The sequence below is a fragment of the Argiope bruennichi genome, chromosome 6 (genome assembly GCF_947563725.1).
Source record: "Argiope bruennichi chromosome 6, qqArgBrue1.1, whole genome shotgun sequence".
NCBI classification, from domain to species: Eukaryota; Metazoa; Arthropoda; class Arachnida; order Araneae; family Araneidae; genus Argiope; species Argiope bruennichi.
In genome coordinates, this window is record NC_079156.1 from 90,991,900 (window position 1) to 91,006,019 (window position 14,120).

Consider the following 14,120-nt stretch of genomic DNA (forward strand, 5'->3'; position numbering starts at 1 on the left):
TTATATCTATATCAAAATAATAAATTTATATTGAACAAAAAACAGAAAAATAAGATATCTCATTTTAGAATGAAATAACTTGTCAATAGACAGGGAAACAAACAGCATGCGAAAAAAGTACAGCAAGGTGTCAAAAATTTACAATCAATTTATCTTACCAAATTGCGTGAATTTTCTTCGTCACTCTCAAGACCCATGACGATAAGATTTGATAAAAAATTTTGAAATTAATATGAAAATTCTGAACCTTGAAACAATACAAAAGCTTCGATCATTTCGATTTCCCAAGGCTCATTAAAAGAAGAAAAAATACACAATTAACTATACTGAAAATTAAGTGAAATATTGTAATCGAAATCATCGTAATCGAATGCAAAAATAATTTGTAAATTGTAATTTTTCGTTGAATATTGGAGAATAATTTTACCATTTTTTTCTTTCAGTATATTTTTTTTTAAATATTAATCCAATAATAACCCATTATTTGCATGAAAAATGCTTATATGCGTTTTATTAAATTGCATCAACAAAACTATAACTCTAAAGAAAAAAATAATCGCTGTTTCACACAAGCTATGTAAGATTTTAAAGTCAAAATTAGAATTTCATGAATTAGTAAATTATATAATATATTTTTAACAAATAAAACTTTATTCAGAATGAATTCCTTTTAACTAGCATTAAAACAATTGTAATCAGACCATTATAGCCACAATTGTTGCAGTATGATAATATTTAGATATAATGGATATTTAGTTAAAAATAAAGCTTTGTAATTTCTCATTGTTGTTTATTTTTTGTTTCTTAATAATTTTATTTCGGCAGAATGTAGTATAATTATTTTATTAATATTATGTAATTTCAGTAAGACTGTGAAGTGAAGTTAAAGGAACTGCTAAAAATTTCGTAGAGAGAGGAATTTCGTTTCATTAGTTCTCGAATGTCTTATAAGATCGCATATTGTATTGCATTATTCTTGGAATTAATTTAATCTTTTACGTGTTACTGTCTCAAAAATGTATTTTAATGTTGATTTGTTATTTGTTTAAGATTTGTTTACATTTTTGTGAGTGACTCTAAAATTAATTTTCTTTTTATGACATAGCAATATCAATTGACTTATTGTTATGTTTATCATGTGCGGTGTTTTGATTAAACAATCATTGTGACATTCATGCATTTTTATTCTAATGCCGACTTTTTTGGACCGGACGCTAGCCGAAATAACGTAATATCTGACTGGATGTTACAGTCGTTGATGAGAGAGATGTCTAAACCAGAAAATAATGTCAATGCTTTGTCTTGGCGTCGACTTCATTTAAGTAGAGCCAAATTAAAAGCTTCCAGTCGTACTTCGGCACTTTTGTCCGGTTTCGCAATGGTAAGATAATTAGAAAACATTCTGTCATAAGTTATAAAATAATCTGCTTTTTACTTCGAAGGTCATTTATACAATCCAAACATTTTATGCATCTAATACATAGTATTATTGTCTCCAGTTGTAAATAATCGTCTTTTTATAACAGATTGCATAGTAATTCTAAAACGACGAGAGATCAATGATTTCGCCTTAAATTTTCTTTGTTCAGTATCAAAGATAAACTTGAATTTTCATATAAAATCTCAATGAACAATAAAAAATTGAAGTCTCAAAATCTCAATCTGTCTGTCATAACTTTTATAAAAAAAACTTTATAACATTTTTATGTTCCTCATTACATAATGTACAAAAATTTTGAATGAAAGACTACAAACAAAATTAATGGAAAATATTGTGCAAACCAAAATTTGGCACGTTTTTGTGTTGAGTTTTTTCAAAAAATTTCTGCAAAATATTGTATATTTGTAGCAAAGCATATTAAAATTCGTATAGTATGATCTTATCAAAGGAAAGCAAGTGTTGAGAAATTCACCTAGATGATATTTGATATGTTAATAGCATGCCCTTAGAATGTTAATTGATTAAAATGCAACTGAGTCAATTCCCAGAAAATAATTATCAAATGCTAGTAGGTTGTCCATGTTGGTAAGGATAAAACGGTATAGTTGATAGTGTATCCGTCTGCCCAGCAGGTTGAGAAGATATGATCCGGGTTATTTTTATAAAATTAATAATTCTAAATCGTATTTTACAAATATTTTTATTTATAGATTGATTATATATATAAAATAAACACTCGTTCATATTATTTTTAACTCGTAGCTGGAATTTTTAAATAGAATTTAATTAAAAATTCAACTTTTAAATGAAGCAATAATTTTAATACAACTTTAATAATGATAAATATTTATTATTCTTTTTCTCATCATGAAAAAAAATTGTCTAGTTTTTCATTTTATGAGAGCTTTTTTCTTTTCCCTCCATGTACAAAAGTGCCATTTCTTTTATGAGATTTGCTGAAAAATAAAATTTAAAATTTTGACCACCTGTATTGGTATTTGATAGATTAACAGCATTTTATTCTTAATGTAGTTCCATTAGATTCCATAAATTTAAAACAAAAATTTGTTGCTGCTTTATTTTACTAATTTAAAATTTAATGGTAATCGAAATTAATATTTATTACTATACTATTAAATAAATATTTAAAATTATATAATATTAAAAGTCTTAATTTAAACTAGAATTCATTAATCATTTGAATGAGTATTATGTAGATATTTCAATTTTTTAAAAAAATCTGTAAATTGTTGATTTAATTTCTAATTTTTTAGGATTTCTTCTAATATGACAATTTTTATCCTGAACTAAATTTTCAAACATTTACCCTCCCATTGCTTGTGTGATCTTGTGTCTTAAAATCTATGTACTTATATTGATATTTAAGATTTTTATGAATATGTTCTGCTAGGTAATACATATAACAGGGGTGTTTGTGCTCCGGGGAAACCCCGGAATTCCGGGGATTTTGAACTTCGATACCCGGAAATTCCGGGGATCGTCGTTCAAAAGGAAGTAGGAATAATAATAAATTATTTATTTTGATCTGGGCGATTTTGTTTGCTTTGAAAGCAGAAAACGCAAGGTCAGCGTGTGTGGTGAAAACTTTTCCTTTCTTTCTCCAAAGGCAGTGGTAATGCGTGAAAAGGGGGAAAAAACTTCTTTTTTGTTCTTTCCTTATTGCGAGTTATGACTCATTCCCCCGTTTCTCGGACATTCTCTTCTGGATTCTTTTCGGCAAGTAGGCGCGGCAGAAAAAAAAGGGAGAGACTTCGCGACCAGATGTGCGATCACGTGACTCTGGGTTCAAAGGTCTTATCTCTCCTGGCGTGGCGCCAATAAGTAGAGAAGGGGGATTTTTCGCCGTATTAGCTATTTGTCATTGATTGCTTCGCAACTTTTTTTTCTCCGCTGTGTAAAATTTTCGTTTCATTTATTGATGCACGTGTAAATTTTTCGTTTCTCTTATTGAAATATTTTTTTATTTATGTACGCAAGAGAATTTCACTTTGAAATTTCAGCATATGAAACAGAAATTACCCCTTAAAAATTCATATCTAATTAGTTTTACAGCATTGGATTCAGAGCTAAGAGGTAAAACCAGTATAATATTAGCTTTTGAAAAATTATCATCTTTTATGTCCCATATTTTTAGTGATAATGAAAAGTCAAAAGTAGAAGCTGAAATAAGGTTATACCAGAGTGATATTGATATCACCAAAGAAATGCTCTACACATCTGATGAAAGTGGAAATCAAGTCAAGTGTACAATTGATAAATATTGGTCTAAAGTTTTTAATTTAAAAGATGATTTCACAAATGATTATAAGTATCCTACATTGGCTAAATTGGTCAAAGCCTGCCTTAGCTGCTTCCATGGCCCATTAGTGGAAAGTGCATTCAACTTAATGGATACACTTGTCACTGACTATAGAACCTCTCTTAAGATTGATTCCCTAGATGCAGTGCAGACTATTAAATATGATTTAATGGCTTCTAAAGAAACCTCATGTGAAAAATATGGCTCAAAAAATCCAATGACTGATCCAATTCACAAAGATCTCTTACTGAATATGAACACCTATAAAAGTCTCTGAAAAACCTTCTACATTAGCAGAAAAGCAAACTGCTTCTACCTCTGCATGTGCAGTTCTCGAGGAAATTTCTTCAACTGTAAATGAGGAAAATAAAAGTCAATCTTCCTGCAATTATGAAGTTCACCACAAAAGAAAGACAAGCCCACAAACATCAGAAAATAAAAAAAAGCAGCAGAAATTAGATAATTTTTTTAAAGAATTAATTCAGGTAATTTAAAATATTTGCATAAAATGTAGTAGTTTATATGTTTGAAAATTTATGGTTATTAATTTTGCAAAAAAAGTAATTCATTGAACTTTTATAATTAGGTCATTCAATATTTCATAATTGTAATTTTTCATTTCTCTCCCCCCCCCTTCTCGAAACTCCAAAATGCCGGTAGTAAGTCCGTAAAAGTTTCAGGGGATTTTTTGGGGTCCCACAAACACCCCTGATATAATTACTTTTAATTTTATGTTTAATTAGATTTTTACTAGAAGAAAAAAGCAAAGCAAAAGATTTAATAAAAATTCTGCATAATTTTTTTTCTTCTTTAGTAGTTTCTTTCAGAATCAGACAGATCAAAATGTTATTAGACTGTAAATAAAATTTCTGATTAAATGAGAAGGTAAAACAAGATCATAGTACTACAAACTAAACTAAAGAATATGATACAATCACCAAACATTTAACCTACTATAATCTCTATATGCGATTTTTTTAAGGGTGATAACTTGTTAAATATGGTAATCTGCTTAAATTCTGTTGATATTTGGCAATTTTTTCTATTGTTTGGTACAATTGGCAATTGTAACAAAAATCCTTTCTTTAATCATATTCTTTAGTTTTACCCAGATTTTTTGCCAATCTGCCAAATTTAACAACCTTAAAAACTAAGTATTAACTACAGAATAGAATTAGGTTACCATATGTGGCAATTTATCACTTGTAAAAAAAATTACAGATTGGCGATGTATCATAGTGATTATAACAAGTGATGTCAAATTTAAGTAAAAAATATCAACTTAATTATTTTGTTTCATCTTTAATTGTTTCCTTGCTCATCAATTCAATATAACTTAGTAAAAATTAATCATTTGTAGTTCCAACTGTTAAAAACCAGGCTCTTTTTAAAATCTAAAATTTTTTATTTGAAATTTTTCTTAAGATTTCAATAAAAAATGTAATTGAAGGTGATTAAGTTTTAAGTTAATTTTAGATATCATCTTTATGTTCTTTTAGACTTTATTTTTTTATTATACATTTAATTACTGACAGGATTGAATTACATTATCTCGCTATTTTCCTGACAGATAAATTATATTTCTTTAATCTGATATTAAGAACAACTACTTATTTCTCTAAATTTCTTATATTGAATCATTTTAATCAGATATTTTTAACTAGTGTATGAAGTCATTATTTCTTTACCTTGACTTTTATTAACGGCTAAGTCGATTATCAGCAGTTATAAATTAATACATATTTCAGAGTAATATAATTTTTTGTTGATATATTTTAGATATTTTTTCTGAGTATATATACTCAAAAATATATTTAAACCATTTTGAAGTATTGTGTTTTGGGGCATGATGACTAATATTTTTGTTATTTATTTAATGATTTTCTTTTAAAACAGAAGAAAAAATTAAATTTATTTTGTTGTAACTGTACTTCGTTTGTATTTTTTATTAACATTTAAGTGTTATTTATTCCATAGTGAAACTTATTAATGCATGTTTTTGAACTTTCAGTTGTTATTTTTTCACTAGTTAGACAGCAATTATTGTTAGGCATAATCGTTTGCATGAAATTTTGGTTTTTCTAATAATATATTGGCAACTTAATGTAGCTAGGGCAGTGACTTTGAAAAGACAGTAAATTGCATGTTTCATGAGTACCTTCTGAACACGCTCTTTTATATATATACATGTATATAAAGGAAGAGAAAATGTGTAAATTCTAGTTTTGCACTGTGAGATTTTGATGCTGTTTTTGGTAAATTTGGCACTATGTGTTCAGTCAGTGCATGACAATTCCATAAATGACGAAGAAGGAGTTGAACTTTCATAGGTTTATTTTCACACATATATGGACACGGACATTTCTAAGCTACCACACAAACACATCGCAACACAAAAGACGAGAGAGAGAGTATGTACATGTCGCCGCGTCGGCGTCTCGAATACATCTGGTTAGGGGAACAGAATTTCCCCTTTTCTCCACCGGAGGGAGTCAAAACTCTAACACTATGGTTGCTGTCCTTCTAATAGAAAAGTGACTCGCATTTTATCTACTTTGAAGCTACCAGAAAAATTAGCATTTTTTTCATTTTAACATTTTATAGTTTTTATTTTTTGTTTTCGGTTGAAAATGATAAAAAAAATTATATCTTTTTCCATTTTAAATATTAAACTAAGGAAATTATTTTCTTTGAGGAATATATAGGAATATGAGGAGTATATAGGAATATACCATTGTTTAAACTCTGAAATAAACTTTTCCCCAATTTTTTAATTGGTTTCTCTCCTTTTGTAGGTGGCCATGGTAGAAGTACAGTTATCAAAGCATGTACCTACAAGTTTACTGATAGCATTTAGTATATGCACCACCCTTTTAGTTGCAGTTCACCTGTTGGCTTTAATGATTTCAACTTGTATTTTACCGAATGTTGAAGCAGTTGCCAGTATTCATGGTTTAGCTGCAGTTTCAGAATCTCCTCATGAAAAGATGCATCGTTATATTGAGGCTGCATGGGCTTGTTCAACAGTATTCGGAATTCTGCTTTTCCTTGCAGAAATAGCAATCCTTTCCTGGGTTAAGTTTTATGATTATAGCATATCCGCTGCAGCGGCTGCAACTGTCATACTTATTCCTGTTGTTATTATATTTGTTGTATTTGCTGTACATTTCTATCGAAAACTTGTTGCACATAAATACGAGAGATCTACTCAAGGACTTCGCGAGCTAGAAACGATGGTCACTCAATTGCAAAATAATGGAACAGAATTATCAACTAATGGTCCCTTTGTGATGACTGTGTAATCTTGAAATTGTTATATCTCTGTAAAATATATTTAAAAAAATCCTCAGCATTTATTTTTATCATATAGTATTGTACAGATGTAAAAAAAAAAAAAGATAAAAAGGAAAAATAAATTTGTATATTTTAATGCGACTTAAATCCTTTATCATGTATATGAACTATAAATGACTTATTGTATATGAAATATTTATAACTTATTTTTGTACAATTTAATTGATTTTATTGTAGTCAAGGGGTAAATTTGACTTTTGAGATCTTAAAATATGTTGAATTTTTTATGTATTTATTCCTATTATGAAAGGAACTTAAGAAAAATGTTTAGTACTTGCACATCTGAACAGTTTCATACATTTGTTTCATTTGGACAAATTTAATTTTTTATGACTTGAAAAGATTTTCTGTGGGAAAGAGTTAACTAAATTAGCAGGAAGAAGATGCACGTTTACTGTTCATGCCTTATGTTTCTCACTTCAAAATTGCATCATTAAAATAAAACCAAGTATCGAAGTTAGAAACATATTTTATATTTATAGCTAAATTAAGGAGCTTTTAAGTATTTAAAAATTTACTTTACTTATATTGTGTTCAAAGTAAAATTTCTATTCATAAAATTTATAAACAAGCTTGTAAATTTTTTTTTCTATATTTTATATTGAATAATAAATTACCATACTGAAAGAATAACTATATTAAGGTTAAATTAGGACAAAAAAATAGAAAAAACAAAAATGATATATAAATTATTGCAGTTATACCCACTTTTAAGAATAAATCATTTAGATAAAATATTTTCTGATAAAGAAATGCTATGTTTATATAATAAATGTCTTCAAAATTTTATCAATAATTTTTGGCTTTTATTAATGTTATGTTTTAACAAAGTTTATATTGATAGAGTTTCATTATTTTCATAATAATAATTTTTTTTTGTAATTATTTTGTTTTTACTTAAATAACTTCACAGATGATATCTAGCATACAACTGTTTAAAGCTTCTTAATTATTTGTTCGATTTAAGAATCAAACTTAGAAGATTATGTCATGAACTGAAGTGTTTCATTTACCATATGTATTTAAATATTGAATAAGTTAAATTTTCTCTTTTGAGTTTTTAATTTTCTTAAAATCTATTTCAATGAATGGCTTCTTTATTCTTTTTTCATTTTGTGATAAAAATTATATTATTTAAAATGTACATACATTATGCTTCTTTGTTACAGGATTGCTTATTTCAAATAAATCTTGTATTAAAATTGTATAAGTTTAAGTTATTTTTCTATGGATAACGGAAAATCATTTTTCTAAATCATATCACTATTGGCTACAAAATATAAATCTAGAAAATAGTAGTTTAATATCAAATGAGCCTAAATTCTTACATAATAACTAAAAATTTCTTTTATTTTTAAAGTGTTTTTAAGCATGACTTTTATTATTATTATTATTCCTTTGTAAATGTTATTAAATAAAAGGAATTAAAAAGTGTAAAATGTTTTATTTTGTTTCTTTTTAGATAAAGGAAGCTATAAAATATGCTATGTTTCGTGCCCTTTAATATTGTTGTTGTTTAAATTTGGTTATTTCATTATAGTTCTCTATCTCAACCATGATCTTAATTTGCAATTTGCAGCTTAGAAATTTAACCAGTACATTTCTTGTAAATTTGTTAAATTATTCTAATGAGAATATATAGCAAAAACAATTTTATTCAATTTTTCTCAATTAAATTATTTGCATGATTCTATTGCATTTATTATTCGTATTATAAAAAAAATTATAAATATGGATATTTTGAATTAGTTTCCATTTATGTATGTATATTTTTATCAAAATGAAACTAGAATATGCTCATTCTAATATACAATTAATAATGTAGATATGGCCTTACTGACTGTTCGCTTTGTTTCTTACTGAGTGCATTTTTCCTGAAATTATCATAATTATTAACTTTAGTATTGTATCAGATTTTAGAAGTACATGAAATATTTGAAAATATTTATGAACTATATATATATATATATAGTCATGTGCCTGAATGCTTGCGATACCTTACTGAATTGTTGATATGTAACTGCAGATCCCTTTTATTTAGTTCTATAGTAAGAATAAGTCTGTATTCTTGCTTTATTTGTATTTTAGAACATAAATGTTTCTTAATTGCTGCTTAATAGTTAAGAGCTTTGCTTTTATTTTTTTGCTATGGGAAAAAAATATCATTTTTTCTTTAAATGTGATTTTTACAGTGCAAATCACTTTAACTGAAGAACTGACTTTCCAGATTTTAAGGATAAGTACATTGACTAATTTGAAACAATTTGCTGTAAAGTATTTAGTTTGTGATATAATTTTTTTTATGTATAGGAAGTAATAAGATACTCAAGTTTTAAAATCTTCCATGAAATATTTATTTTATTTTCAATGCAGTCTTCTGTGTTTTTGGATTAACTTATTTGTGTTTTAAATATAAGTTATTACAAATGAATTTTACATGGATTTTGTGCCATTTTTAAAGTTTGAATTTTATTTGCACAATCTTGCATATGCCACTGTCTTTCTTGTGTATATTTTTTATGAAGAAAAGTTTGAAGAGTGTTATATGTCATATATGTTTCAATAAACCAAATGTTTTAAATCGTCTTCGACTCTTATCTTATTTTTCTCTGATCAAAATTTGGTTATTTTAGAAGTTTTAGCTTGGGGGGAAAAAAATCCCTATTTTCGATAAGAGATGCTGTTTTGTGAAATAGCATTTATAGTTTTATACAATTTTTGATGTGTACAAATTTTTATAGCTAAATCATTTTATAAGAAGTAAATTATACATAGCAGGCGTTTTTAAGCTGAGGATCATGATTAAAGGAAATTGCCCAGAAAATTTGAGTTGCTACAATATTTCTGAAATAATGTTATTCTATCTCAATCTGTGACATCTGGAAACAATTTTTAATAATAATAAAATGAAAACCCTCTTTGAACTTAGTCATTTCACTTTAAAGTTTTTAATATATTTTTAGTTGCAAAAGCTTGTAATCATTAACTAATTAAACCATTGGATACTTGATTTCCTTCAATTTGAAAATAATTGGTAAAAAAAGATCCTTGTATGGCCTTGGTTGGATGGTGTATGAAAAGAGATTTGACATCTCAGTCTGAAGAGTTATTGCATTAGTGTGTATTTGAATATGCAATGGACAACCATAATAAATTTCATACTTTAGTCGAATTATGTTTTGCTCCTTAATGTAAGTATAAACAAATATTTCAAATTATAATATGATGCAGAATATTACCTTTTCATGATAATTTTTAAGATACTTAGGAAAAAAAAATCAAGAGGAATTGTTGACCCAGCTAAATTTGATTCTCCCTGTGAAAGTTTCATAAAATAGTTGATTAGTTTTATTCTTCCATGCAACTAAGATTGTACTGCAGATTAACTAACTACTCATAAAAAGTATTTATAGTGAGATGACATAGGAATTATATAGAGTCAATGAAAATAAAAGAATTATTGCGATGAGAGTTTTAGTCCATGGATAAAATAATACAAAAAAGCCACATATAAAACACCAGAGATCTGTTTATAAAGATCATTAGAGAGTGCTCTAAATCTCGCCATTAGAGGCATGGCTCGCCATGTTATTCCATTGTTTTTACTACTCAATTCGGTTGATCAATTACACTCCACCCTAGTTTAAAGGCAATCCCCCCCCCCCTGAGAACATCTTGAGCACATCACAAGGTCCTTTCTTCATTTGTAATCATTGAAAGTAAATGTCTTGATTTATAGACATTTACTAGATTGAGATGAATTAATGCTAGTTGGATATTTAGCCTATTATTTTCTAATCGATTTGTTGCAATGGCGATGGTTTGTAGAATGTCTCTACTCCTTTGGCTTAGTGTGTGTAAGCGTTACTGCCACGTTATTTGAAAGCACATGTGTGTATGCATCTTATCGTACAAAGTGTTCTCAATAGTTGCGGAATTTGAATAAACACAAATGAAGTTGATGAATTATTTTTGTATTTCTAATGTTCCAACCATAACAATTTTTAATAAAAAATACGCGAAATCATCATCGTATTTCTTAATATGATAGCTTCAAGCTTCTGTATAATAACAAATGACATGGTGAGAAAACTGAATTCTGTTGCTAGATTTTAAATGTGATTTTTTCGTGTCTCGTTTTAGTAAGTATTTGCTATAAAATATAGTCAGTATTTTCTTTAAGTATTAAAGCGTCTTTCACAATATATCACTCTACATACGTTTTTGTCTGGGGCTGCATAGAAGATTTAAGGAGAAAAATCTTGAAAATGTTACTTTTTAAATTAAGTCATTTGTTTCTGAATGTATTAGAATTCGGCATTCATTCTCTTACATATAACAATTTCAATTATATTTAAATCTAGCAAATATTTAAATTATTAACATTTTCTCTCAAAAATTGGATTTCTTCTTAGTTTTTTAATTTTCTTTTCAAACTCGTTAGAATATGCGGTTAACTAGATGCACAAGCGAGTTTTTTTTTTTTTTTTAGTGTTTTCTTTATTTTATTTCGATTTCTGTTGCAATGAGCATGTTTGAGTACATTGAAAGAGAGTTTTGTTTCGACTGAAATATAGTCTGGAAACTTGTTTCTCTTGTATTGTAAAATAAACAAAAGCGCTGCCATTTTTATTAAACAATGCTTATGTAAAAGACATTATGTTATCCTTGGCAGAAAATTAAATATGAAATAATCTTTTATTTGAGTGTATCCTCCAAATAAGCTGGCACTTCCTGGATTGAACTCGTTGCATGTTTCTTTATTTTTTCCTTTAGCGCAAAAATTATTAGAAAGATCAAATTGTAATACTCGAGGTCTATACCAGTTTTTACCAAGGACTCTCATACAGATACATCGGAGGTAATTGCTAACTTTAATTATAGAAATGGTTATACTCATATCTAACGATTTGGGCGTAAATAAATGAATTCTTCCTTTCCTTTTCTTATTTCACTCAGTTTTTCATCTAATTTTAAACAAAAATTTAAGATTTTTGGATATTTTTCAACGTTTTTCAAAAAAATTTATCGACTGAAGTCAACAATTTTTCTTAGCAGCGTGAGTTATCTCCCCGAAACTTTTTCGCATAAATATAATTAATACTCTCCCCGCAAAATATTATGGCCCTTGGACTGGATTGTGAATGCCATATACTTTTATTTTCAAAGTCACACACATGAGCATTTTGTGCTTTAGTATATAGTAAAGAAAACCGAATATGTCATCAATTTAAACAAAATTTGGCATAAAATCACTGATTTAATAATAAGATCGTATATCAAATTTCATTTATTTATTCATTGCGTTTTTAAGTTATCTCGTTTGCATGCATGCGAAAACACATGCTTAGAGACGGTCAACTCGGTGACGAATTTTATTCAAATTTTTTACATACTAAAATCTATGTTTTATATACTAAAATTATTTGCCAGTTTTATTTATCTAACTGTTTATATTTTTGTAGTTACCATATTTGCCTGTATTTAGAGAGACAGACGAACTTGTTATGTTTGGATTTCGTTCAAAAATCTGCACATTTTGTCCAGAAATCATATATCAGATGTCTTCCATTTAGCTCAAAGCGTTTTTGACGTATCGAGTTCACAGAAAAACAAATACACATAACCCCAAAAATGAATCTTTCGAACTCAAGGAGGCCTAAAGCATCAAGATTCGTCAAAATCTCGAATTGGATTTTTTTTTTTTTTTTAACTTTGAATACAAAAAAAAAGTATTTTTTTAAAAAAAAATTAACAAAATATTATTTTTAGTATTTAAAAAAAAAGTTATAAACTCCTATTTTCTGTTCATTTGAAATATATTCTTGATTAACTCGCTTTTTTATTTGTGTATGCGGTCAATTTTAAGCTAATTTCTCGATGAGCTAGAACTCACGATGAGTGATAATTAGAAACATAACCCGAAACAAAATAACAATATAATATATTAACTCGCTTCCTAGTGTGTTCGGAATTTTGTCACTGGATATAGCTCTTCGAGAAGTTAGTTAAAAATCTATTGCAAAATTTCATACATACAATATTAAAAAGAAGAGAAAAATTTTTAAATTCCTAGTTGCATTTTTTCAAGACAATCTCTATGGAGTTATAAATCTTTATGAGACGAGGAGAAATTATTTCATGCTTTTTAATCCATTTTAAAACATGGTACATTTAAAAAAATTATTTCAAGTATTATTTTTGGTTGGATTTTTATAGCGTAAAGGTCATTATAGGCTGACGGATGCTAAAGATGATTAATTACTACCAATAATAAAAAAGCAAGCATTGTTACTAAGCAAACAGCAAAGTAATGAATTCTTAGTCTGAGTAAATTTATAATTTCATATTTTCAAATGATAAATAATTTTTGTACATATCTACTTTTTTTTATTCTTAATCAGGATAAAAAAAAAATAAGAATAACGTGATTCTGAAATCAAAAATATGTCTGGATATTTTTCTTCAAAACTAGCTAATACCCGGCGCTTTGTTACCGCAGAAGAAATAATTTTGAAAATATCATTTGAAATAGCTATCTTATTTAATTAGAAATGATAGAAAGAATGATATTTATTTTCTTGTCTGCAATGAATACCTTCATTGAAATTGAATAATAGATAAAGGACAATTATAAATAATATTTATTGTATTTTTTTTTTACTTTATTATTCAAGTGCTTTAAAGTAGACAATATATATATATATATATATATGCACCTTGTTGATGATCATCGAGAATACAAGTGGAATGGGAAACTGCAGTCGTTTGCAGTGGGAATGCGTTCCTCATTTGTTAGAGAAACTCGAATTCGCTTATTTCTTCGTGCTGCGCAGATCTACTAAATGAAGAACGTTTGGGAGACATATTTTTTGACGAAGTAATTAACACGATATACGCTTGTATAACCGAAATATCGTTAGACGATTCACTGAATAAATAGAAAAAATACTGTTTGCAGTGGAAAATTTCCATTATATATAACTTGCTTTGAGCGGCATCAAT

At 27.4% G+C, this 14,120-nt stretch overlaps 2 protein-coding genes across 2 annotated transcripts in view; one reads left to right on the forward strand and one right to left on the reverse strand.

The window, feature by feature from the left end:
- The window catches only part of LOC129971449 (lysine-specific demethylase 2A-like), a 47,976-nt gene extending 47,669 nt beyond the window's left edge, over nt 1-307 (reverse strand). Inside the window, exon 1 of the mRNA XM_056085220.1 lies at nt 159-307. Coding sequence (XP_055941195.1) covers nt 159-197 — 39 coding nt within the window. The 5' untranslated portion in view covers nt 198-307. The remainder of the gene's footprint in view (nt 1-158) is intronic.
- Nucleotides 308-904: 597 nt separating this feature from the next.
- Nucleotides 905-7,191, forward strand: LOC129972542 (calcium release-activated calcium channel protein 1-like). The gene is made up of 2 exons (XM_056086716.1): nt 905-1,381; nt 6,557-7,191. Exons 1-2 carry the CDS (start codon nt 1,175-1,177, stop codon nt 7,061-7,063), a joined length of 714 nt encoding a protein of 237 aa, XP_055942691.1. The 5' UTR covers nt 905-1,174; the 3' UTR covers nt 7,064-7,191.
- The last annotated feature ends 6,929 nt before the right edge of the window (nt 7,192-14,120 follow it).